Raw genomic sequence first — 27437 nt, forward strand, 5'->3', positions numbered from 1 at the left:
GTCCATAGTTAATCACAATTAATCACACATTTTTTTATCTGTTCAAAATATACCTTAAGAGGGAGATTCATCAACATGGGAGTGTGCAAATATGCTGTTTAATGCAAATGTATGTATATATTTACTATTGGAAGTCAATTAACAACACAAAAAAATTACAAATATTGTCCAGAACCCTCACAGGTACTGCATTTAGCATAAAACATATGCTCAAATCATAACATGGCAAACTGCAGCCCAACAGGAAACAACAGCTGTCAGTGTGTCAGTGTGCTGATTTGACTATATCTTGAGGTCAGAGGTCAAGGGACCCCTTTGAAAATGTCCATGCCAGTTTTTCCTCGCCAAAGTTTGGCGAAACTTTGGAGCGTTATTTAGCCTCCTTCGTGACAAGCTAGTATGACACAGTTAGAACTGAAGACATTTTCAACATGAAGCATTTAGGGATACATTCAGTAGTAGGAATAGTAACACAACTGAGGGGAAACCACAACATTTACAGTCAGAGGTCTGTACTATTACTACTAAACCACAGTTTCGTTGTGGACTCACGTTCACATTCAGCATTTAACTTGAGAGTACACACTCTCTTCAGTGTTCAACTCTCTCTTCTTCCTTCCTCTTGTGGCTTTCTTTCCAGAGAAATGCAACGCAGCGTAGTTCAGCTCAGGTCCACCTTCAGTCTGTGCAGCAAATAAAAGGCTCATTATATATTCATGTTGTTATATGGTGCTGTTGGGAATTATGTTAAAGAAATAACCAATAATGTAATTTGGTATCATTACTTACAAAATCATGTAGCGGTAGGCTCGAGTTGTCATGTCTCGCTTGCGAAGCGACGCTTTCTATTCCTAATGAATATAAAACAGGAATATTATGTTCTTAATTTGACTTTTCAATACGGATCCTCAGCTGGTACAACAGGCTTTAATTAAAGGGACTGTTTGCAACTTCTTACATGTATAAATCAATCCGGGTCGGTGTCCCATGCGCGCTCGCATGTGGCTACGCTGTTCAGACAAGACTCCAACACAAACGACACGGAAGCGCTAAAACCGCAAAGTTATATCAAGTGAAGCCCGTACTCTCAAGTTAAATGTTGAATGTGAATGTGAGTCCACGACGAAACTGTGGTTTAGTAGTAATAGTATTGACCTCTGACTGTAAATGTTGTGGGTTCCCTTTAGTTGTGTTATTATTCCTACTACTGAATGTATCCCTAAATGCTTCATGGTGAAATTGTCTTTAGTTCTAACCGTGTCATACTAGCTTGTCACGAAGGAGGCTAAATAACGCTCCAAAGTTAATATTTGTCATTGTTTTGTGTTGTTGATTGATTTCCAATAATAAATATATACATACATTTGCAAAAAGAAGCATATTTGCCCACTCACATGTTGATGAATCTTCCTTTTAAGGTACATTTTGAACAGACAAAAAAATGTGTGATTAATTTGCGGCTTTGGTGCTTCCATGTAGTTTGTGTTTGAGTCTGAGTCTGAACAGCGTAGCCACACGTGAGCATGCATAGACACCGACCCGTATTGATTTATACGTGTTACAAACAGCCCCTTTAACATGTTAATAAAATAAAAGTCATAACTTTTTTTCCTCAATTATTGACATTGTGTACTGTAAAGGTAAAGGTCAATGAGACACATGGAACAAACAGCAATATGGAGAAATCGTGTAACAGATGTTTGCTGATCATTCATTCATTATTAATATGCAAAATATTTCTACTGATATCTATTATTTTATCCAACAACAGGAGGTTGCGGTTCGTCCTGTCTTGCATGATGTAACACTTCTTACACTATATGAAGTGAAACCATCGGAGTATTAACATCTTTTACTTGGTCAACAACACTCACCTTTAAATTGTGAACAAACTGCTCTTGAAGTTCGGCAACAGATGAAAACGATGTTTCCAATCACAGAAATGACCAAGCACACTGTTGCTATGACCAGCGCAATAAATTCATATCTTGCTGTTCGCTCTAAATAATAAAGAAAAAATAAAAACGTATTAATGATGATGTTATTAACATTTGTTGAATATCATTTCCAGTTTTGAACACAAAATCATACCGATTTCCACTTTAGTTCCGTCTCCAATTAATATCGTCCCACCTGTGGACGTACAGTTTGATGTCCTCCGAGTGTTTCCTGCATCATACAAAACTGTGTTAAAAAGATTTCCAACTTTATTTTGAAAGCCTAACAAAAAGTTAGATATATCTCAATATGTCTTTAATAGTTTGACACGATATTTAGCAAATGTGGAGCTGTTTTGTCCAGCACACGTGTTCTCAAAGAAAAATTAGATTGATTTTTTATGCTAAATGCAGTACCTGTGAGGGTTTCTGGACAATATTTGTAATTTTTTTGTGTTGTTAATTGATTTCCAATAATAAATATATACATACATTGACATAATGCAAACATATTTGCCCACTTTCATGTTGATAAGAGTATTAAATACTTGACAAATCTCCCTTTAAGGTACATAGTAAAGTGGTCGAAAAGGTTATTTTCTAAAATAATTAAAACAACACAGCTGGTGGTCAGTAAATCAGTGAGTAATTACAAACATTTGGAAATTAGTATATTAACTGTATCTGTATATTTAAATGGATTGACATTGGAAGTTTTTTGATTTTTCAAAACAAGCTTATGATACTTACAACAGTTATTTTTTCTTAAACTTTAGAACAGTGTCTTAAACATTTGGAAAACTTTATAAAAGTCGACCACATGATTACCTTTTAGTGACAAATATGTCCCACTCCATTCAGGACTTTTCCACCGACCTCTGATTTCACAGTGATACAGTCCCTCATCTTCTTGGATTGTCCTCAGAATGGTCAGGTTGCTAAAATTGTTATCAATGTTTACCTCCAATCTTGATTCAGAAAACTGCGGTGCATACTCTGGTGCATTCTCAGGTATTGCAGATTTATGCAGCGTCACCATTAATTGCAGAGTCTCCCTTGTACTCTGCTTGTACCAGTGGATCTCTATACGGGTGATCACAATGTTCGGCAGAGCACACGTGAAGGTTGCAGGTTCACCAAGTTGAACTGTGGTCACTGGAACCAGCGTATCTAAAATAAATGAAACATGTGAAACAATAAATGACAATTAGTATATAATATACAGTATAAAATGTATCATGCAAAAACCTCCATGTTTGCATGCAAAGTCTGAACTGAATTGTTTGCACTTACATCCTCGATGAAGAACAAGCAGTGTAACCCAGAACAGGATCATCTTGAAATTGTCTCTTCTTCGGAAACTTGCGTGGTATTTGAGTGAGTAAAGGAGGTGGCCACTAAAATGTATGTCACATTGACAAATGCATCTGATTGGTTATCACAGAATAAACATTCAAATGTGCACTTCCTGTCACATTGGTCTCATCCTGGTCTTTGTGAAGCCTTTCACCTCATTCTTCTCCATTCACACTAGGGCTGTCAGTCGAGTAAAATAGTTAATCGAGATTTATCGCACATTTTTTATCTGTTAAAAATGTACCTTTAAAGGGAGATTCATCAACATGGGACTGGGCAAATATGCTGCTTTATGCAAATGTATGTATATATTTATATTGGAAATCAATTAACAACACAAAACAATGACAAATATTGTCCAGCAACCCTCACAGGTACTGCATTTAGCATAAAACATATGCTCAAATCATAACATGGCAAACTGCAGCCCAACAGGAAACAACAGCTGTCAGTGTGTCAGTGTGCTGACTTGACTATGACTTGCCCCAAACTGCATGTGATTATCATAAAGTGGGCGTGTCTGTAAAGGGGAGACTCGTGGGTACCCATAGAACCCATTTTCATTCACATATCTTGAGGTCAGTGGTCAAGGGACCCCTTTGAAAATGGCCATGACAGTTTTTCCTCACCTTAATTTAGTGTAATGCTTTAATTTAATGAATTCAACGATATCATTAGGTTCATGTTCAACAATTTGTTGCTCTGGATAACTAATCTAAAGTGTTATCGTCCTACTTCAGTGGACAGGAAATGGTTGCGTTACTTTGGTAAACAGACCAGACCATGGTTGGATCCCATGACATTTGTGAACATACCAGTAGTTTGGAAGCAAGACACAGGAACTTTATTAGGAATTTTTTTCTGGAAAATATAAATGTGTACAGAAAAAAAAAAAGAATATTTTAGAGCTCCCCCCTAAATTCCTCAAATGAGACTTTCTGGATGATTGCACAGCAACAACAACCGCGTATGTATTGAGGAAGTGGATCAGATGATTGATCGTGGAGGCAAAGATGTTACAAGCAGAAACACTGTCGCGTCTACTCATTTTGAAAGACCAACGGCCAATGGGGAAACTCAACGGACCAATGGTGTAACTTCATCACTCTCACTCACTCATTCAGTGACAGACACTCACGTTTGTAGGGCTGGCCCCTACTATGCTGCCGCCCAGCCAAAAATAGTTAGTAGGGTAATAAGGAAACTGGAGTCATAAAAGTACAGAACAGCTATCAAATTAGTGACATTGTGCTTCCTGTCAGGACACCAAGTATCACCAGTGAAAAATCTACATCATGTTTTCATACAGAAGTACAACACAGTCATTAATCTAGAATACATACGCAAGAGTGAAAGTATGAAAGAGTAAAATAGAGGACAGTTAATTGGCACATTAGCCCGAGAAATTGCATTTATATATATCGCCTTTCTAGTCTTCTGACCACTCAAAGTGCTTTACATTACGATCAAACATTAACCCATTCACACACTGATAGCAGAGGCAAGGTGCCAACCTCAGGATGATCTAAATATTCATTCACACACCGATGGCACAGTCAGTATCTTGCCCAAGGACTCTTCGACATGTGACTTGGGGACTAATGCTTAGCAAATCAGTGCCAGGAGCGGGACTAAGGACGGTGTAGAGCTGTGCGCTGTAGACGGCATGTCTTCTCAATATTGCACATCGTAGTTTGTTTTTACTTCGCTTTGCTCCACTCTTAAAACCCCGGAGAAACCAGCGGCTATCCATCGGTGTCGACTTAAAATGCCGTTAGATTCAGGTGGATTCGTTGGTCCCTATTATAAGCACTCAGGCAAACACTAGAGCACTATATATAGGGAGTGATTTCGGACACAGTGTTCAGAGCAGCACTGTGTAGAGAAGTTAACATTTGTTGAACTTTGACCTAACTTGCACTGAACTTTGTGAGCAAAGCCAAAGTATACTGCAGTGCTTGAAGTGAGTACTGACACTTCTGACTATTGTAGTTTTGAATATCTGTAGTTCATATGAAGTACAAGTCCTTAGATAGCTATAAACTAAACCAGTGGTGGAAATATCTATGTTGAAATATCTATGTATTCAGAACGCCTAAAGAAAAAAATGAGACGCAACAGTGGTAATTCATCAGCTGATGAGGTTTACTCAGCTTGATATTATTGAAATTCAGCCAATCAACGTCTTTACTCGCATGCCGTCAACAGTAACTTCAGGCCCTGCTTCAGTTTCTCTTCTATTTATATCTATTAGTCATACCCAGAGGGGGGATTTTTTTTAAATTCGCAGTGTGTTCATAAATCTGGATTGTATGTGTTAACAGATGATCATGCTTCGTTAGTAACACTGAAACTATAACGGTTATGTAATATATCGTTGTTTAAGTCTACTGGGTTATTACTTTTAATAGCTTTTTCTGCCATGTTGCTCTCATTTATTTAACAAGACATTCAATCAGTGAGTCACACTGAAAAACAGTGCAGTAAAGGTTAAAAGTAATATCTTTAATTTCATTAGTATGTCTTGTCATAATGTATATTTACTTATTAAGAAGGAAACAACACATCTACACAACCACCAATAGCATTGACACAGACAGTACGTAGGTGTTGGTCAAGGAGGAAGTTAACAGACTTGAAAGTTCATAATATATATATATATACAAATACAAAGAGACAGATCTTCTCACAGTTCACAACTTTAATAACAACTCACAATGAAACAAATGTTTATAGATATGAGATCCGTACAGGTATATTACAAAAAGCTTAACCATTATATTATTTTTTTCAAAACAGATAAATATAATCTCAAAGGAAATATAATACATGTTTTTAAGTAGTCCAAAATAAAGATTTATTTACCAACTTTAGAGGTGAAATTAATTAAATAAAATCCAGACTTCAGACCATTAATCCAGCCCCAGAGTCCTGACGTCAGTGTAGATACTCTCTTCCTCCTCTGCTTTTGCACCCTTTATCCCTCCTTTGCTAGTTTTCCTACCGGTGAAGGTTGGTGCAGAATAAACCAATGAATCCTCATCTGTCTGAGAAAATATATGGAGACAACATTTATTACAATTTGAGGAAAAACAAAACATGCTGACAACTTTCCAGCTAGATCTTTTCTTTACATATCTTACCTGCTGACTTTGCTGAAGACCACTGGCTGTTGCTGCATTTATTTGCACAACTGCAGCTGTATTATAAAAATAAAAACACAGCATTAATTTGAATCCAGTTTTGCCAAATACTGTTTGATAGATAGATAGACGTATGAGTGACTGTGCTTACCGTTGTAAACGTTACACGATTTTTTCTTGAGTTTCTTGATTGAATAAATGAGAAAGGCTATAACAATCAGACTTATAGCCAAAGCAGCACATAACAGAACGAGGATTGTATTGTGCTTCTGTGAATCCCACACTGCTGACAAAATATGAAAAAGGAGCAAAATAATTAAAGTTAACAATTTGTCAAAGTGTAATTTATGATGTTATGGTACATAAATATGATGCAGTTACCTTCAGCCTCGAGTTTTGAGCTGTTTCCATTAAATATCTCCTCACACGTGGCCACAGCGCAGTAATAAGTCCCGGCATCAGAGGAGCTGACGTTCTTGAAGAAACTGTAGACACATTTCTTTGTGGAGAGTCCCTCTGAGTTCTTTTCATGTTCTCCAACACCGTTTCCTTGAGTATAATTACAACTTGGACGATACTGATGTGATCCAGCTCTAAAACAGCACACACTGTGTTCTCCTGGGCACGTTTTGTTCTCAGAGTCAGAGAGGACTGAACACTGCGGAGTCACTGAGGCTCCTGGACGGACTGGATCAGATGGAGGGGCTGCGGTGATATCAGGGTCTGGTTCTGGGAAATTGAAAAAACATTAAACATTAATTTTTGAATAAAAGACAAATGTTATCATGACATTTGTTTTAAAAAACAAAGCTGTAATACAATTAAGGAATTATTTACCTTCAACTCTCAGGTCTGTTCCTTTCAAAAATGTGATGTGTTGTTGGTATGTTTTCACACAGTAGTAAACTGCAGTATCACTTAGCCTTGCATATTTAATATGCAGAACAAATGTTCCAGGCTCTTCTGTGGCTGTAATGCGAGGATCACTCTCAAAGCCATAGGTTTTTCCCAAGATTTTAGGAAAGTCTCCAGAAACAATCCTGATCCAGAACAAGCTTCCTGAAAACCTGCGAGTACAAGTCAGCATCACATTATCTCCAACACCAACAGTCTCTTTCTGAACGATCTGAACCTCTGAGCATCCTGAAAAAGACATTATTTCACATTAACAACAGAGAAAGAATCACATATGCTCTCTCCTAAATCACTGTAAGAACATGTCAGAACTATAAATATATATCTTGAGCAAATCTGACAATTCTACATGTACTTACGAACGACTCTGAGCATCAGCAGAAAATAAAACAAAATCATTTTTCCACTTGAAGCTGCTGTTAGATTAGACCGCATTATGAAGTGATTCAACATGATATAGTCATATCAAGTGGGAGGGGAACAGTTTCAGAGCAATCTGATTGGCTTCTCATTATGTTGGCGTTAACCACCACGGTGGAAATAAAATCAACCGCTTTTTCCAACCTAAACACATGAAACGACAACAACAGCACGCTTTTGTTTCATTGCGGGTTTCTATAACTGACACAGAGAGTAAACACAACAGATGATTGATCATAATGTGAACTACAGTTATCCAAAATATGTTGTACATCTTTAGTATTTTTTGGGTTGTAGTCTGATTTCCAGAAATCCTGAAATAGACAGCAGGTGCTGAAATATTTTTGATTCATGTTTTTGTATTGTCTCTAAGCTAGGGTTGGTAATCTTCTTCTTCAAAAAAAATGTTTGATTATATTTGTTGAAATTCTCTTTACATTTGAGGCGAGAAATAGGCATTAACGTAACATAATATTGATTCATATTTGATCAGTGCTGCCTAGTTTGACCGTTTGATCGCAGTTTGACGATTGACAGCTGCTCAGAGACGGCAGGCTCCAGATCAGCTCTGATTGGTTGTTTTCCTCCGGTCTGTCAAATCTTGCAGATTCCATTAAGAGCACCGGAGGACATCGGAGGACACAGAGGCACATGATTTTTTTCAGATTACCTATCTAATGCACTACTGTTAGGATATAATGACCGTTTTATAAAAATATCTTTTTTTAATCATATTTGCTCCAATTCTACCCACTGCTGCTATAAGTTTCACTTTCACGTTACAATCAGCTGTTCGTTTGTGTCCCATATTCACACGTCAAGTCACACGTAAAGTTTCACTTTACAAACGTAGTCATTTTAAGCCCAACCATATTGTTTTTAACTGTTGTTAACTAAGTGGTTTTGTTAACTAAACCTAAGCAAGTGTTTTTGTTCAATTCACAATGTTAAGCACGTTTACTGCAACTGAAAAGTGACGCTGACAAAGCGTCAGTATGTGACGAGTTGGGATGTGAACGTATTGGCAAAACACATCATAAGAAAGAGTACAGCAGAAAGAGTGGGGGTAAGGCTGTTACATCATACTGAAACTACACCTGCTAATTTCCTAGTCAGGAGGTGAAGGGCAGGAGCAGAGCACCACTATCACAGAAAAACATTCACCTGGAAGAAATTTTGAGTTTTTGATTCAACTGACCTGCATGTCTTGATCTGAAGGAGGGAATCCATGTGGGCCTAAGAGAAAAATACAAATAAAATAAGAACAGATTTAAAGTCAAGACCTTGTGAAACAGCATGATTTAAAAAAAATCAAAACAAATTTACAATTACAATTTTTAAATATATTTTATAATGCCAGAATCGATATATTTGCTTCATTTGAGTCTATGCGGAGGTAGAAGGAAGTTACCGCTTTTATTGTTGTAGTCTGAGAACGTGATGTCATATCCGTCACTCAAAAAAAAAAGTGGCCGGCCAGCTGTAGCGAGCAGAAACCGGCAGACACTACAGAGCATTTATGTTAAATGCATTCAAATGTCCCCGATGGAGCTGACCATGGATGTATAAAGAGAACGGAGCTAACGGGAGATTTAGAGACGAACTTGGCGAATATAGCGGAAGTATACACGTGTAGCTACATTTGGTTTTCAAAATAAGGTGTTAACAAAGGGAACTGTATATACAAAATACGTATATGGAAATAAGACTGATTAGATTATATTCACCAGAAGTCTAAAACATTACACGTCCCTTATAAATTACAAAGAAAATACCAATAATTTGTGAGGGAAATGTCTATTCTTTGACTTTTGGGTTGCTGGAATTTTCTTTTATAAATAATGCCTGACAATGACTAATATATTTGATATTTGACTATTCTTTTAGATATTTTCCAAAGTAAAAGTCCCTAGAGGTGTATGATTCAACTTTTTCCCATGCTGTAGTGTTAAAAAAAGTCTCAATAAATCGTAATATCGAATTGCAAAACATAAAAAATCTCGCTACATATCGAATTGGCACCCAAGTATTGTGATAGTATCTAATCGGGAGACAGGTGTATCGTCCCAGTCCTAATGATTTTTAAATAAAAAGGAAGCTTTTTACATTGGACAGCCTCATAATAACAGCAACAGCTGCCAATATAGTAATCAAGTACAACACCACAAACTCTGGCATCAAAAGAATGACCAAAACAGAGTGGGGGTTTTGTAGCACATCTTCACTTAACTCACAAGCTGTAGAGACTGAAAATAGAACGGAAAAAAACTGCAGTGACATTTGTCAGACCGCTGCATTGTGGTCTGTGGCCTTCAGCAGGGTCAACATGTTGTGGCCCACAAGCCAAAAAATGTTAGTTTTGTTCTTAATATAAATGTTGCTGGACAAATATAAAATGACCATAAATCAAAGATTCCTTGTCAAAAGTACAGCATAATGTACACATAATACACAGTTAGATATACAGAAGGGTGAACGCAGGAAAAAGTAACAACTGTAAAAAGATTTAAAACAAAAAGCCCTGCAGTGAATACTTTCATGTACTTTGAGTCCTGCTCTGTACCATCTGCTTTTTCTCTGTGTGCACAAATACACGCAGATAGACACGTATTCACCGTCACCATTGACAAACAAATGATGCATGGAAACTTAAGCATTGTTGTGGTTACGCTTCAAACTAAGGTGCCAAAAACAAAGGGGCTTTTCTACCTTTCTCACTCTGTTGTAGCCTCAGGAAGCTAGACTTGACTGCTGGTTTTACAAAGGAAAGTGGTAATATGCTTTATGATTTCTAATAATATCACAACAACTTACAGGAAAAGGAAAAGGGTAAGGTCTCGCAATGTCATGACAGTTTTTTTATCACTTTTCTGCGGTTTGGTGCTTTTCATTGGTAGTTGCTGTCAGAGGTGGGAGGTCGATCACTGGTCATCTTCTATCTTTTTGTCGAGAACAGGCGTTTGCCAGATAATTGACAAAAGGCTTTGACAGGCGCATCACTTGGTGCAGCAATAAACAGGCAGCATGTCCACATTAATGACCAATGAATCAATATATTTACATTAAAATAAAATCATAAACTAATGTGCATCTGCGATATTTAAAGATTGCAGATGCACACGATGGTTGCATATTTAAAAACACAACATAGACATTATTTGTACTTTGAAAGAGCACATTAAGAAGTAAGTAAAAGTAGACCAGTCATTTCACTCCTTGCAACTTCACCCTCACTACACTTCCTGTTGAAGCCCATCGTCAGTTCTGTTCTGAGTAAACAGCCTTGATGGTTGGTCAAAGGGCGGAGAAGCGGCCCACCACAGCCTGAGCGTGAGCCTGTCAGTGTAGCTGTTGCGTGTGGCTTTGCTTGTTGTTCTCACAACAGACATGCAGAAGGCCTTTACAAGGTGCTGTGAGACCAGAAAGATGGAGGGGGTTATATATATATATATACACACCTGAGTAGCTGTCTGCTGACATTTTTTCATACTGTATATTTTTAAACATGTTTTTTGCAGGAAGTTGTGGTTGGCAGATACACAGCAGTTCACTGACATGAACTGGGGACTGAACAACTGAGCCACAGGGCTGCCCCTCCCATGTATTTCATTAATCACTGTGTACCAGATTTCACTGCTATCCATCCTGTAGACATTTTACACAACACCAAAAATGTCAACCTGGCAATGTTGCTCAATTAGAAGTTGGGGGATCAATATCCTTTTTAGGATTCTGGGTCGTGTCTGGTAGGTAACCTGCATATTACAAAATCTGGCAAAAACTTGCAAAAACTCTTGCGAGACTCGTTGCCCGACGACCTATCCCAACCTTAACCATTCGAGATCAATGCATAATCTTGACCATCTTGCAAGAGTTTCCCAACTCGTGGGTTACCTTCTACACACGACTCTGGTCCTGGCTGTTACAGTAGTTATAGAGTGGTGCAGGGATGACGTATTTTTGTTCCCTCGACAAAAAGCCAATGAGATTCTTCCATCGAATTTTGGATTATTACAGAAAATAAAGTAAAGGCGGACGTGTCGGCGTGATGACGGTAAGTAGTCTCATTTAGCCACTTGTTAGCAACCGCCTTTTTGAAGACACGCAAAGACTTCAAGAGTGGGATATTTACTGTCGGATTTTATATTGTAGAACAAAACAATAAAATCTCTTAAGCACCTTATTTCATGCATCTAACTAAAACCCCTTTGACTTCCAGATGAGGAAACGGCAAGTGCTAAAATGCATTACAGGTCTGCTAGTTGAACCCTGTGGATTTGTTATTCATGCAAAATCTATTTGCAAAGTCTGTTTGTTTTTTATTTTCATGAGCAAATGTGAGTAACATGTTTTAATAAAAATGTTGAAAATCAATAGATTTTTAGTGTGGTAAGATATCAACATGAGCAAGCACAAGTAAGAACAATTAAGCAATATAAAATGATGACGCTGTTTGAGTCTCTTACTTTAAAAGTATTTTATTTGTTTCTACTGTGTTGCAAACATTAAACAAGAAAACCAATCAATCTTACTGTCTTATACTAGATGCTAACTTATAAAGTTATTTTCAAAATAAACAGATCATGAGTAAACATTTAAAAATTAAACTATGCCATTATAAAAGCAAAGAGAAAACTAAAGTTTTACCTGAAAAACCTTAAAAAAGAGACAAATAGATATGAGATGCCGTATAATATCACCAAAAGCCATTAAAACTATTACATTTTGTATCATGATAATTCATGCCCTTTTATGAAAAAAAAGTCTTCCAATGTTTGCAAACGGATGGGACAGAAAATAATGTCAAAATGATACATGAAACATGTTTAAGGTTATCCAAATACAATATTGTTACCGATATCAGAAGTGAAATTGATGCGAAGCAGCATATTTACAACAGTCTATCTTTAACTAGCAGATCCAGTAGATTGTTAATCTATCACTCGAGTCCTGACATCAGTGTAGATCGTCTCTCCCTCTGCTGTTTCTACCTTTCTTCTCTCTGCTATGCCAGTTTTCCTCTTGGTGAAGGTTGTAGCAGAATAGGTCAATGAGTCCTCATCTCTCTATATAAATAAAATACATGGAAAAACGTCATGTGACAGCATGCATTAATATTTACATATATAGAGAGAAGATTTCTTAAAATTCCTTACCTGCTGACTTTGGTGATGACCACTGGCTGTTGCAGCATTTGTTTGCAGGGCAACAGCAGCTGTATTATGAAATAAAAACACAGATATAAGAAGAAAGATGCTGTAGGGTCATTTACACAAATCAGTTATCAGTAATCCTGGGAAAGTTAGCTTTTGCAAAATACTGTATGAGAAACTTCTATTACCGTTGCAACAATCACAAGTTTTCATCTTGATGGTATGAATCAGGAAGGCAACAGCAATCAGACTTATAGCCAAAGCTGCACATGACAGAATCAGAACTGCGTTGGCCTTCTGCAGATCCCAGATGTTGAATCCTGAAACAATATGAAAAGGAGCAAATAATGAAAATTAACAACTTTTTTGACAAGATGTTATAACTAGGGCTGTCAAAGTTAACGCGATAATAACGTGTCAATGCAAAATCGTTTTAAAGCCACTAATTTCTTTAATGCATTAGCGGAATCGATCTTTCGGAGGTTGTCGTGGGCTCAGTTTTAAAGCTAGAGTGAAGATACTGGCATCTAGGCTAAATAACGCGCCAAACTGGCGCTAAATTTTGGCTTGGAAAAGCTGTCATGGCCATTTTGAAAGGGGTCCGTTGACCTTTGACCTCAAGATATGTGAATGAAAATGGGTTTGATGGGTACCCACGAGTCTCCCCTTTACAGACATGCACACTTTATGATAATCACATACAGTTTGGGGCAAGTTATAGTCAAGTCAGCACACTGACACACTGACAGCTGTTGTTGCCTGTTGGTCTTCAGTTTGCCATGTTATGATTTGACCATATTTTTATGCTAAATGCAGTACCTGTGAGGGTTTCTGGACAATATGTGTCATTGTTTTATATTGTTAATTGATTTCCAATAATAAATATATATATATATATTTGCATAAAGCAGCATATTTGCCCACTCCCATGTTGATAAGAGTATTAAATACTTGACAAATCTCCCTTTAAAGTACATTTTGAACAGATAAAAAATGTGTGATTAACTATTTTAATCGATTGACAGCCCTAGTTATAACGCAGGAGGAAAAAATGTTTTGTGATACTTGATTTCAATTGTTTCTACCAGAATCAAAAGTAATGATTATTAATGGTTTATATGGAAATGATCTGCATTTACCTTCCACATCCAGTTTTGTTCCACTTCCAAAAAATATCTCCCCACACGTGGCCACAGCACAGTAATAAGTCCCGGCATCGGAGGAGCTGACGTTCTTAGAGAAGCTGTAGACACATTTCTGTGGAGAGCGATCCTCGAGGTTCTTCTCACATTCACCACCGTTTCTTTGGGCATAAATTAAACTTGGATGAGATTCATCTGATCCGGCTCTGAACCAGAACACACTGTGTTCTCCTGGACATTTGCTCTCAGAGTCAGAGAGGACTGAACACTGCAGAGTCACTGAGTCTCGTGGACGGACCGGATCAGATGGAAAGTCTTGAATGACGGCAGTGATATCAGGTTCTGCTCCTGGGAAATACAAAGACGATAATAAACATGCTTTACCCACTTTAATTAAAAGATTTTTTTTTTAATTTATGTACATAAACAATTGAAACATGTAGTATCTTACAAAAATGTAGGACAAAATTAAACTATGCAATCTGCTTTTATTAAATGTTTGATGTAAGCATAAATGAATACATCTTTTAAGTAATGTGATACTTTTGCTGTATTTTATTTACCTTTAATTCTCAGAAATGTTCCTTTCAAAAATGACATTTTGAGTTGGTTTACTTTTATACAGTAGTAAACTCCAGTATCGCTTGGCTTTGTTTCATGAATATGCAGAAGAAATGTTCCAGGTCCTTGTTCTGCTGTAAAGCTAGTATTCTTATTAACAGCCTTATAATCAAAAATAAACGTTCCTCCCAAGACTTCAGGAAAATTTCCAGAAACAAGTCTGACCCAAAACAAAGTTTCTTGGGACTCAGATTCCTGGCGAGGACACGTCAAAGTCACATTATCTCCAACACCAACAGTCTTTATCTCAAAGATCTGATCATCTGTGCATCCTGAAAATATTAGAGAAGCATTGATCAGTGATTAATGACAGAGAGAGAATCATGCATGTGCTGCTAAATTACTGTAAAAACTATAAATATATATCTGGAGCAAATCTGATATTTCTACATGTACTTACGCCCGACTCTGAGCATCAGCAGAAAATAAAACACGATCATCATTATCTGGTTAATCCACTGGAGACTGCAGTTAAATTAGATCGTACTGGAAGACGATTCGCCTTAATGTAATCATATCAAGTGGGAGGGAACAATTTCAGAGCAATCCGATTGGCCCCTCGTTATGTTAGTGTTTCACTAAACCACCAGTGGAAATAATACCACCCATTGCCCAGCTTGAACACATGACACAACACCGACAGCACGTATTTGTTTCATGGTGGTTTTCTACAACTGACACAGAGAGTAACCTCAACAGATGATTTGATCTTAATGTGAACTACAGTGACCCAAAAAAAAAACTGGTTCACGAAATTTTGTTTTCATTCACTGTTGTACTACTTCAATTATTACTATTTTTAATTTAAAAACAAAACATTGTAACTTGCACAATGTATAAAGTTATTCCATGTTTATATTTTTTATGTTAGTCGTAGCAGTCGGGTATATCTATCTATCTATCTATCTATCTATCTTGTACCACCATATTTATGAAGGTTGTAGCCTAGATAGAAACTAGATGGCAGGTGCATTTTTTCCATTTTTACTATGTTTTCTAACTGTGTTTTCATTAGTGTATAATCACCTGAAACCAGAAGGCCCTCATAGTTGTCCGACACACGTGAAACTGCGGTAACGTGAGCTGCAGAGTGTAAACCGTGGTACCGCCAGCCGCCGTCTGACTTCAGTTGCTCCTAAAGTAGTGTTGTTTTGGTAATGCTGGCCTCTGAGCGAAGTGAATGGCGTTACCACAGTTTTGCGCTCTGCGGCTCACGTTATTGCAGTCTTGGAAAGCTAGGAGTGAGCGGAGGGGTACTCAGTTGGTTGCAATCTGCAGCCACACAACTAGATGCCGCCAAATCCTACACAACACCAAGTGTGTGACACATGCAAAACAACGCAGTTAAAAATGGTAACAGTTTGTCTGGATTTTATGATTGGGATGCTTTCTAAGGAAGAGTGCTGAGCTTGAAATGCTTTGCCAATCTAAGTCTTTGTTTGTGTGTTCTTCACACCATTGAGTGTCCTCTGTATTAGATTGGATTTGATAACATATATAATTTGCTCTCTTTACATCACTGTCATCTTTTAGTGAAAGTGAAATGATTCCACAAACAGAAGATTTACAATTAACTTTTTCTAATAGCTAACCTAGCCTAGCCTTTGTTATTATTTATCTGTAAATATACAGGCCTATGTATTTAGGTCTAACAGGAAACCCTACAACAATGTCTTTAGCACTAAACAGAGATTTATAGATCAGATTGATTTGTGTGCATATAAAAAAGATGCATCCAGCCATTTGCAAGAGTGATACACGACGATAGAGAAGCCATTTTAAATGTTGTGTGAGCCAATTCAGATGCTCCACATCATCAATGATGACCCGCCCACTCTGCCTGTCAATCACTTGAACAGGAAGAGCACAGCGTACAGAGGAGGGCTGTTAAACCATCCATCCTCTATACTCACATCACTTCTTTTCAGAGGGCTGGTGAGAGGAAGCAGCAGAGCGACGCTCTCACAGTATTACATTCAGCTGGAGACAATTTACAGTTTCTGACCTGCATATCTTTATCTGAGGGAGGAAACCACAAATAAAACAATGCAATGATTAACAAGGTGATTAACATTAAACAATCGTAGGCCACCATACAGTATGTGCAGTGGTCGACACCCCCACTATAACATGGACAGGAACACCTGACAATATAATGCAGCCCAGTGCAACACCACAAACTCTGGCCTCTAAATAATCATCAAAGAGTTAGAGTGGGGGTTTGTTTGAAAGGTGTAAAGAGAAAGCAAAAAGAACGACCAACAACCTATCTATTTATAGGGACCAGCGCATTTGTTTAGCCATAACACCATTTCTACTTTCACACAAACACACACAAGAAGACACACACATTCACAGTCACCACTGACGAACAAATGATGCATGGAAACTTTAGCATTGGTGTGGTGGCGCTTCAAACTAAAGTGTCAGTACAAAGGGGCTTTTCTACCTTTCTCACTCTCTGTTTTAGCCTCAGGAAGCTGGGCTTGCACTGTTGTTTTAACTTTCATAAAAAGGCAAGAGACTAGCAAGGCTAAGCGAGAAAGTGGCAGCCAGGAGAATGAGACTTGCCGGTCACTGCCAAAGACTTCAAGAACTCCCAGCAAGCATGATAGTGCTGTGGGAGCCAACGCACAGGCGTTGATCACGGGGACGTCCCACACCAACATACATGGATGTGCTGACGAGAGATGCAGAGTGGAGAGTGCTGGCGAGCTATCCAGATGTATGGAGGACCGAGATAGCTGGAAGCTCCGCTGGAAAGCCCGTATGTGTCTGTATGTCTCTCTCTCTCTCTCTCTCTCTAAACCCAACCGGTCGTGGCAGATGTCCATGTCCATGTCTATGACCATGTCATACTAGCTTCTCGCAAAGGAGGCTAAATAACACTCCAAACTTAATTTAGATTTTGGCGAAGGAAAAACTGGCATGGCCATTTTCAAAGGTGTCCCTTGACCTCTGACCTCAAGATATGTGAATGAGAATGGGTTCTATGGGTACCCACGAGTCTCACCTTTACAGACATGCACACTTTATGATTTTCAAAGGGGTAAATGCAGTAGTAGGTAACCTGCACATTGCACAATGCGGCAAAAGACTCGTATCCCAACAACCTATCTTAACCTTAACCATTCGAGATCAATACCTAATCTTAACCATCTTGCGAGAGTTTCCCAACCCATGGGTTACCTTCTACACACGACCCTGGTTCATGCTGTTACAGTAGTGATAGAGTGGTGCAGGGATGACGTATTTTTGTAGGCCAACCAGGAAGTTATCATCGCCCTGTGTTCCCTCGACAAAAAGCCAATGAGATTCTTCCATCGGAGTTTTGATTATTACAGAAAATAAACTAAAGGTGGACGTGTCGGCGTGATGACGGTTAGTAGTCTCATTTAGCCACTTGTTAGCAACCGCCTTTTTGAAGACACGTTAAGGCTTCAAAATCCTCGAGTGGGATATTTACTGTCGGAATTTAATATTGTAAAATAAAAAAATAAAATCTCTTAAGCCTGTGTTAACCACAGACCTTATTTCATGCATCTAATCATAAACCCTTTGACTTCCAGACGAGGAAACGTGAAGTGCTAAAATGCATTACAGGCCTACTAGTTGAACCCTGTGGATTTGTTATTCATGCAAAATCTATTTGCAAAGTCTGTTTGTTTTTTATTTTCACAAGCAAATGTGAGTAACATGTTTGCAGTGTGAAGTCATAATAGCAATACAACATTTGAAAATCAATAGTTTTTAAGTGTGGTAAGAGATCAGCATGAGCAAGCACAAGTAAGAAACATTAAGCAATATAAAATGATGACGCTGTTTGAGTCTCTTACTTTAAAAGTATTTTATTTGTTTCCACTGTGTTGCAAACATTAAACAAGAAAACCATCAATCTTTCTGTCTTATACTAGATGCTAACTTGTAAAGTTATTTTCAAAATAAACAGATCATGAGTAAACATTTAAAAGTTAAACTATACCATTATAAAAGCAAAGAAAAAACTAAAGTTTTACCTGAAAAACCTTAAAAAAAGAGACACAAAGAAACCTTCCTCAACTCTCCGACCATTTCAAGTTAAATCTTTCAAAAAGCCTGTTTGAGTGGTAGAATTATACACCTTCATTAAAAGACTTTAATAAAAAATGCACAAAAATTAAACAAGAATTGATAGATATGAGATGCTGAAGAATATCACCAAAAGCCATTAAAACTATTACATTTTGCATCATGATAATTCATGCCCTTTTATAAAAAAAAAGTCATCCAATGATTGCAAACGGATGGGACAGAAAATAATGTCGAAAAGATACATCAAACATGTTTAAGGTTATCCAAATACAATATTGTTACCGATATCAGATGTGAAATTGATGTGAAGCAGCATATTTACAACAGTCTATCTTCAACTAGCAGATCCAGTAGATTGTTAATCTATCACTCGAGTCCTGACATCAGTGTAGATCGTCTCCCTCTGCTGCTTTTACATTCCTTCTCTCTGCTCTGCCAGTTTTCCTCTTGGTGAGGGTTGAAGCATAATAAGCTGTTGAGTACTCATCTCTCTGAGGAAATATCTGAAAAAATGTTATGAGATGGCAGACGTTAATATTCATATATGTTGAGAGAAAAATATGTCAATAACTTTTCCAGCTACATATTTTGTTTATACACATTACCTGCTGACTTTGTTGATGACCTCTGGCTGTTGCAGCTGTATAATGAAATAAAAACACAGATATAAGAAAAAAGACGCTGTAGGTTCATTTACATAAATCAGTAATGTAAATCCTGGGAAAGTTAGCTTTTGCAAAATACTGTATGAGAAACTTCTATTACCGTTGCAACAATCACACGTTTTCATCTTGATGGTATAAATCAGGAAGGCAATAACAATCAGACTTATAGCCAAAGCTGCACATGACAGAACCAGAACTGTGTTGGCCTTCTGCAGATCCCAGATGTTGAGTCCTGAAACAATATGAAAAGGAGCAAATAATGAACGTTAACAACTATTCTGTCAAGATGTTATAACTAGGGCTGTCAAAGTTAACACGATAATAACGTGTTAATGCAAAATAGTTTTAAAGCCACTAATTTATTTAATGCATTAGCGGAACCGATCTTTCGGAGGTTGTCGCGGGCTCAGTTTTAAAGCTAGAGTGAAGATACTGGCATCTAGGTTAAAAAAGGCGCCAAACTTGCGCTAAATTTTGGCGTGGAAAAACAGTCATGGCCATTTTGAAAGGGTTCCGTTGACCTCTGACCTCAAGATATGTGAATGAAAATGGGTTCTATGGGTACCCACGAGTCTCCCCTTTACAGACATGCCCACTTTATGATAATCCCATGCAGTTTTGGGTAAGTCATAGTCAAATCAGCACACTGACACACTGACAGCTGTTGTTGTTTTAATTGTTTCTACCAGATTCAGAAGTAATGATTATTAATGGTTTATATGGAAATGATCTGCATTTACCTTCCACATCCAGTTTTGTTCCTCTTCCAAATAATATCTCCCCACACGTGGCCACAGCACAGTAATAAGTCCCGGCATCGGAGGAGCTGACGTTCTTAGAGAAGCTGTAGACACATTCCTGTGGAGAGCGAGCCTCAAGGTTCTTCTCACATTCATCACTGTTTCTTTGGGCGTAAATTAAACTGGGAAGAGATTCATCTGATCCGGCTCTGAACCAGAACACACTGTGTTCACCTGGACATGTTTTGCTCTCAGAGTCAGAGAGGACTGAACACTGCAGAGTCACTGAGTCTCCTGGACGGACCGGATCAGATGGAAAGTCTTGAATGACGGCAGTGATATCAGGTTCTGGTCCTGGGAAATACAAAGACGATAAAAAACATGCTTTACTCACTTCAATTAAAAGATATTTTTTTAAATAGTTATATACATAAACAATTGAAACATGTAGTATCTTACAAAAATGTAGGACAAAATTAAACTATCTAATCTGCTTTTATTAAATGTTTGATGTAAGCATAAATGAATACATTTTTTAAGGAATGTGAAACGTTTCGCTGTATTTTATTTACCTTTAATTCTCAGAAATGTTCCTTTCAAAAATGTCATTTTGAGTTGGTTTACTTTTATACAGTAGTAAACTCCAGTATCGCTTGGCTTTGTTTCATGAATATGCAGAAGAAATGTTCCAGGTCCTTGTTCTGCTGTAAAGCGAGTATTCTTATTAACAGCCTTATAATCAAAAATAAACGTTCCTCCCAAGACTTCAGGAAAGTTTCCAGAAACAAGTCTGACCCAAAACAAAGTTTCTTGGGACTCAGATTCCTGGCGAGGACACGTCAAAGTCACATTATCTCCAACACCAACAGTCTTTGTCTCAAAGATCTGATCATCTGTGCATCCTGAAAATATTAGAGAAGCATTGATCAGTGATTAATGACAGAGAGAGAATCATGCATGTGCTGCTAAATTACTGTCAAAACTATAAATATATATCTGGAGCAAATCTGATATTTCTACATGTACTTACGCCCGACTCTGAGCATCAGCAGAAAATAAAACATGATCATCATTATCTGGTTAATCCACTGGAGACTGCAGTTAAATTAGATCGTACTGGAAGACGATTCGCCTTAATGTAATCATATGAAGTGGGAGGGAACAATTTCAGAGCAATCTGATTGGCCTCTCGTTATGTTAGTGTTTCACTAAACCACCAGTGGAAATAATACCACCCATTGCCCAGCTCAAACACATGACACAACACCGACAGCACGTATTTGTTTCATGGTGGTTTTCTACAACTGACACAGAGAGTAACCTCAACAGATGATTTGATCTTAATGTGAACTACAGTGACCCAAAAAAAAACTGGTTCACGAAATTTTGTTTTCATTCACTGTTGTACTACTTCAATTATTACTATTTTTAATTTAAAAACAAAACATTGTAACTTGCACAATGTATAAAGTTATTCCATGTTTATATTTTTTATGTTAGTCGTAGCAGTCGGGTATATCTAGATCTATCTTGTACCACCATATTTATGAAGGTTGTAGCCTAGATAGAAACTAGATGGCAGGTGCATTTTTTCCATTTTTCCTATGTTTTCTAACTGTGTTTTCATTAGTGTATAATCACCTGAAACCAGAAGGCCCTCATAGTTGTCCGACACACGTGAAACTGCGGTAACGTGAGCTGCAGAGTGTAAACCGTGGTACCGCCAGCCGCCGTCTGACTTCAGTTGCTCCTAAAGTAGTGTTATTAAGGTAATGATGGCCTCTGAGCGAAGTGAACGGCGTTACCACAGTTTTGCACTCTGCGGCTCACGTTATTGCAGTCTTGGAAAGCTAGGAGTGAGCGGAGGGGTACTCAGTTGGTTGCAATCTGCAGCCACACAACTAGATGCCGCCAAATCCTACACAACACCAAGTGTGTGACACATGTAAAACAACGCAGTTATAAATGGTAACAGTTTGTCTGGATTTTATGATTGGGATGCTTTCTAAGGAAGAGTGCCGAGCTTGAAATGCTTTGCCAATCTAAGTCTTTGTTTGTGTGTTCTTCACACCATTGAGTGTCCTCTGTATTAGATTGGATTTGATAACATATATAATTTGCTCTCTTTACATCACTGTCATCTTTTAGTGAAAGTGAAATGATTCCACAAACAGAAGATTTACAATTAACTTTTTCCAATAGCTAACCTAGCCTAACCTTTGTTATTATTTATCTGTAAATATACAGGCCTATGTATTTAGGTCTAACAGGAAACCCTACAACAATGTCTTTAGCACTAAACAGAGATTTATAGATCAGATTGATTTGTGTGCATATAAAAAAGATGCATCCAGCCATTTGCAAGAGTGATACACGACGATAGAGAAGCCATTTTAAATGTTGTGTGAGCCAATTCAGATGCTCCACATCATCAATGATGACCCGCCCACTCTGCCTGTCAATCACTTGAACAGGAAGAGCACAGCGTACAGAGGAGGGCTGTTAAACCATCCATCCTCTATACTCACATCACTTCTTTTCAGAGGGCTGGTGAGAGGAAGCAGCAGAGTGACGCTCTCACAGTATTACATTCTCATGGAGACGATTTACAGTTTCTGACCTGCATATCTTTATCTGAGGGAGGGAACCACGAATAAAACAATACAATGATTAACAAGGTGATTAACATTAAACAATCGTAGGTCACCATACAGTATGTGCAGTGGTCGACACCCCCACTATAACACGGACAGGAACACCTGACAATATAATGCAGCCCAGTGCAACACCACAAACTCTGGCCTCAAAATAATCATCAAAGAGTTAGAGTGGGGGTTTGTTTGAAAGGTGTAAAGAGAAAGCAAAAAGAACGACCAACAACCTATCTATTTATAGGGACCAGCGCATTTGTTTAGGGTCAATATATTGTTGACAACGAGCCATAACACCATTAGTACTTTCACACAAACAGACACAAATAGACACACATTCAGAGTCACCACTGACAAACAAATGATGCATGGAAACTTTAGCATTGTTGTGGTTGCTCTTCAGACTAAAGTGTCAGTACATAGGGGCTTTTCTACCTTTCCCACTCTCTGTTTTAGCCTCAGTCTGCTGTTTTACCTTTTATAAAAAGGCAAGAGGAACACCACATTTATTTTTACTTTTGTTATTAAAGCTCTCATTGATAACATTTTTATGTAGACGAATATTGTTTTTTTTAAATAATAAGGGCTGTCAAAAAACTGGCATGGCCATTTTCAAAGGTGTCCCTTGACCTCTGACCTCAAGATATGTGAATGAAAATGGGTTCTATGGGTACCCACGAGTCTCCCCTTTACAGACATGCCCACTTTATGATTTTCAAAGGGGTAAACGCAGTAGTAGGTAACCTGCACATTGCAAAATCTGGCAAAATCTCTCACAAGACTCGTTGCCCGACGACCTATCCCAACCTTATCCATTCGAGATCAATACCTAATCTTAACAATCTTATGAGTTTCCCAACTTGTGGGTTACCTTCTACACACGACCCTGGTTCATGCTGTTACAGTAGTGATAGAGTGGTGCAGGGATGACGTATTTTTGCAGGCCAACCAGGAAGTTAGCATCGCCCTGTGTTCCCTCGACAAAAAGCCAATGAGATTCTTCCATCGGAGTTTGGATTATTACAGAAAATAAAGTAAAGGTGGACGTGTCGGCGTGATGACGGTTAGTAGTCTCATTTAGCCACTTGTTAGCAACCGCCTTTTTGAAGACACGTTAAGGCTTCAAAATCCTCAAGTGGGATATTTACTGTCGTATTTTATATTGTAGAACAAAACAATAAAATCCCTTAAGCTTGTGTTAACCACAGACCTTATTTCATGCATCTAACCAAAAACCCTTTGACTCTCAGACGAGGAAACGTGAAGTGCTAAAATACATTACAGGCCTACTAGTTGAACCCTGTGGAATTTTATTCATGTAAAAATCTACTTGCAAAGTCTGTTTGTTTTTTATTTTCACAAGCAAATGTGAGTAACATGTTTGCAATGTGAAGTCTTAATAGCAATACAAATTTTGAAAATCAGTGTTTTAAGTGTGGTAAGATATCAGCTTGAGCAAGCACAAGTAAGAACCATTAAGCAATATAAAATGATGACGCTGTTTGAGTCTCTTACTTTAAAAGTCTTTTATTTGTTTCTACTGTGTTGCAAACATTAAATAAGAAAATCAATCAATCTTACTGTCTTCTACTAGATGCTAACTTATAAAGTTATTTTCAAAATAAAGAGATCATGAGTAAAGATTTAAAAGTTAAACTATGCCATTATAAAAGCAAAGAGAAAACTAAAGATTTACCTGAAAAACCTTAAAAACAGACAAATAAATATGAGATGCCGTATAATATCACCAAAAGCCATTAAAACTATTACATTTTGCATCATGATAATTCATGCCCTTTTATTCAAAAAAAGTCTTCCAATGATTTCAAACGGATGGGACAGAAAATAATGTCGAAAAGATACATGAAACATGTTTAAGGTTATCCAAATACAATATCGTTACCGATATCAGATGTAAAATTGATGTGAAGCAGCATATTTACAACAGTCTATCTTTAACTAGCAGATCCAGTAGATTGTTAATCTATCACTCGAGTCCTGACATCAGTGTAGATCGTCTCTCCCTCTGCTGTTTCTACCTTTCTTCTCTCTGCTCTGCCAGTTTTCCTCTTGGTGAAGGTGGGAGCAGAATAGGTCAATGAGTCCTCATCTCCCTATATAAATAAAAAATGTGGAAAAATCTCATGTGACAGCATGCATTAATATTTACATATATAGAGAATATTTCTTTAAATTCCTTACCTGCTGACTTTGGTGATGACCACTGGCTGTTGCAGCTGTATTATGAAATAAAAACACAGATATAAGAAGAAAGACGCTGTAGGTTCATTTACACAAATCAGTAATCAGTAATCCTGGGAAAGTTAGCTTTTGCAAAATACTGTATGAGAAACTTCTATTACCGTTGCAACAATCACACGTTTTCATCTTGATGGTATAAATCAGGAAGGCATTAACAATCAGACTTATAGCCAAAGCTGCACATGAGAGAATCAGAACTGTGTTGGCCTTCTGCAGATCCCAGATGTTGAGTCCTGAAACAATATGAAAAGAAGCGAATAATGAAAATTAACAACTATTTTGACAAGATGTTATAACTAGGGCTGTCAAAGTTAACACGATAGTAACATGTCAATGCAAAATCGTTTCAACGGCACTAATTTCTTTAATGCATTAGCGCAACCGATCTTTCGGAGGTTGTCGTGGGCTCAGTTGTAAAGCTAGAGTGAAGGTACTGGCATCATATGAAACTAGGTTAAATAACGCTGCAAACTTGTGCTAAATTTTGGCGTGGAAAAGCTGTCATGGCCATTTTCACAGATAAAAAATGTGCGATTAACTATTTGAATCGATTGACAGCCGTAGTTATAACGCAGGAGGAACAATTGTTTGTGATACTTGATTTGAATGTTTCTACCAGATTCAGAAGTAATGATTATTAATGGTTAATATGGAAATGATCTGCATTTACCTTCCACGTCCAGTTTTGTTCCGTTTCCAAATAATATCTTCCCACACGTGGCCACAGCACAGTAATAAGTCCCGGTATCAGAGGAGCTGACGTTCTTAGAGAAGCTGTAGACACATTCCTGTGGAGAGCGAGCCTCGAGGCTCTTCTGACATTCATCACTGTTTCCGTGAGCGTAAATTAAACTGGGATGAGATTCATTTGATCCGACTCTTAACCAGAACACACTGTGTTCTCCTGGACATCTTTTGTTCTTAGAGTCAGAGAGGACTGAACACTGCAGAGTCACTGAGTCTCCTGGACGGACCGGATCAGATGGAGGGGCTGCGGTGATATCAGGGTCTGGTCCTGGGAAATACGAAGATGAAAATAAACATGCTTTACTCACTCACAAATTAAACTATGTAATCTGTTGTTATAAATGTTTAATGTTATCATAATGACTACATTTTTAAGGAATGTGAAACGTTTTTCTGTATTTTATTTACCTTTAATTCTCAGAAATGTTCCTTTCAAAAATGTCATTTCGAGTACGTTTACTTCTATACAGTAGTAAACTCCAGTATCGCTTGACTTTGTTTTATGAATATGCAGAAGAAATGTTCCAGGTCCTTGTTCTGCTGTAATACCAGGATTCTTATTAACAACCGGATAATTAAAAGTAAATGCTCCTCCCAAGAACTCAGGAAAGTTTCCAGAAACAAGTCTGACCCAAAAAAAAGGTCCTTGGGACTCAGATTCCTGGTGAGGACACGTCAAAGTCACATCATCTCCAACACCAACAGTCTTTATCTCAAAGATCTGATCATCTGTGCATTCTGAAAATATTAGAGAAGCATTGATCAGCGATTAATGACAGAGAAAGAATCATGTATGTGCTGCTAAATTACTGTAAAAACTATAATTATATATCTGGAGCAAATCTGATATTTCTACATGTACTTACGCCCGACTCTGAGCATCAGCAGAAAATAAAACACGATCATCATTTTCTGGTTAATCCACTGGAGACTGCAGTTAAATTAGATCGTACTGGAAGACGATTCGCCTTAATGTAATCATATCAAGTGGGAGGGAACAATTTCAGAGCAATCTGATTGGCCTCTCGTTATGTTTGTGTTTCACTAAACCACCAGTGGAAATAATACCACCCATTGCCCAGCTTGAACACATGACAAAACACCGACAGCACGTATTTTGTTTCATGGTGGTTTTCTACAACTGACACAGAGAGTAACCTCAACAGATGATTTGATCTTAATGTGAACTACAGTTACCCCAAAAAAATCTGGTTCACGAGATTTTGTTTTCATTTACTGTTGTACTACTTCAATTATTACTATTTTTAATTTAAAAACAAAACATTGCAACTCGCACAATGTATATAGTAGTTATTCTATGTTTATATTCTATATTTTTTTATGTTAGTCGTAGTAGTCGGGTATATCTATCTATCTATCTATCTATCTATCTATTTATCTATCTATCCTGTACTACCATATTTATAAAGGTTGTAGCCGAGATAGAAACTAGATAGCAGGTGCATTTTTGAATTTTCCTATGTTTTCTAACTGAAATTTCAGTAGTGTATAATCACCTGAAACCAGAAGGCCATCATAGTTCTCTGACACACACATGAAACTGCGGTAACGTGAGCTGCAGAGTGTAAACCGTGGTACCACCAGCCGCGATCT

At 37.7% G+C, this 27437-nt stretch overlaps 4 protein-coding genes across 9 annotated transcripts in view; all 4 read right to left on the minus strand.

The window, feature by feature from the left end:
• Window positions 1-383: 383 nt before the first annotated feature.
• LOC119494407 lies at window positions 384-3462 on the minus strand. Its single transcript, XM_037780266.1, has 6 exons — window positions 3231-3462; window positions 2766-3107; window positions 2092-2169; window positions 1875-2000; window positions 790-851; window positions 384-683 (listed from the first exon to the last, which is right to left on the minus strand). The coding sequence occupies exons 1-6, from the start codon at window positions 3271-3273 to the stop codon at window positions 561-563; spliced, it is 774 nt and encodes a 257-aa protein (XP_037636194.1). The 5' UTR covers window positions 3274-3462; the 3' UTR covers window positions 384-560.
• A 2487-nt stretch (window positions 3463-5949) lies between these two features.
• Window positions 5950-7814, minus strand: LOC119494392 (signal-regulatory protein beta-2-like). 2 transcript variants are annotated; one of them, XM_037780240.1, is made up of 6 exons: window positions 7711-7814; window positions 7274-7579; window positions 6818-7165; window positions 6588-6722; window positions 6437-6492; window positions 5950-6340 (listed from the first exon to the last, which is right to left on the minus strand). In XM_037780240.1, exons 1-6 carry the CDS (start codon window positions 7802-7804, stop codon window positions 6206-6208), a joined length of 1074 nt encoding a protein of 357 aa, XP_037636168.1. In that variant the 5' UTR covers window positions 7805-7814; the 3' UTR covers window positions 5950-6205. The 2 variants fall into 2 exon arrangements, with proteins under 2 accessions (XP_037636168.1, XP_037636169.1); XM_037780241.1 differs by having other exon boundaries at window positions 5952-6340; window positions 6588-6719.
• A 4439-nt stretch (window positions 7815-12253) lies between these two features.
• On the minus strand, window positions 12254-26856 carry LOC119494403. 5 transcript variants are annotated; one of them, XM_037780261.1, is made up of 7 exons: window positions 26690-26856; window positions 20959-21065; window positions 20736-20864; window positions 20164-20517; window positions 19524-19655; window positions 19364-19398; window positions 12254-12837 (listed from the first exon to the last, which is right to left on the minus strand). In XM_037780261.1, the coding sequence occupies exons 3-7, from the start codon at window positions 20770-20772 to the stop codon at window positions 12703-12705; spliced, it is 693 nt and encodes a 230-aa protein (XP_037636189.1). In that variant the 5' UTR covers window positions 20773-20864; window positions 20959-21065; window positions 26690-26856; the 3' UTR covers window positions 12254-12702. The 5 variants fall into 5 exon arrangements, with proteins under 5 accessions (XP_037636189.1, XP_037636188.1, XP_037636185.1 ...); XM_037780260.1 differs by lacking the exon at window positions 26690-26856 and adding an exon at window positions 21194-21258 and having other exon boundaries at window positions 20736-20867; XM_037780257.1 differs by lacking the exon at window positions 26690-26856 and adding an exon at window positions 21194-21252 and having other exon boundaries at window positions 20736-21065.
• LOC119494907 overlaps window positions 24629-27437 on the minus strand; it is a 60366-nt gene continuing 57557 nt past the window's right edge. The window contains exon 12 of the mRNA XM_037781134.1: window positions 24629-24928. Within this exon, the coding sequence (XP_037637062.1) occupies window positions 24794-24928 (135 nt within the window). The 3' untranslated portion in view covers window positions 24629-24793. The remainder of the gene's footprint in view (window positions 24929-27437) is intronic.

The sequence above is a fragment of the Sebastes umbrosus genome, chromosome 9, assembly GCF_015220745.1.
Source record: "Sebastes umbrosus isolate fSebUmb1 chromosome 9, fSebUmb1.pri, whole genome shotgun sequence".
Taxonomy (NCBI): Eukaryota; Metazoa; Chordata; class Actinopteri; order Perciformes; family Sebastidae; genus Sebastes; species Sebastes umbrosus.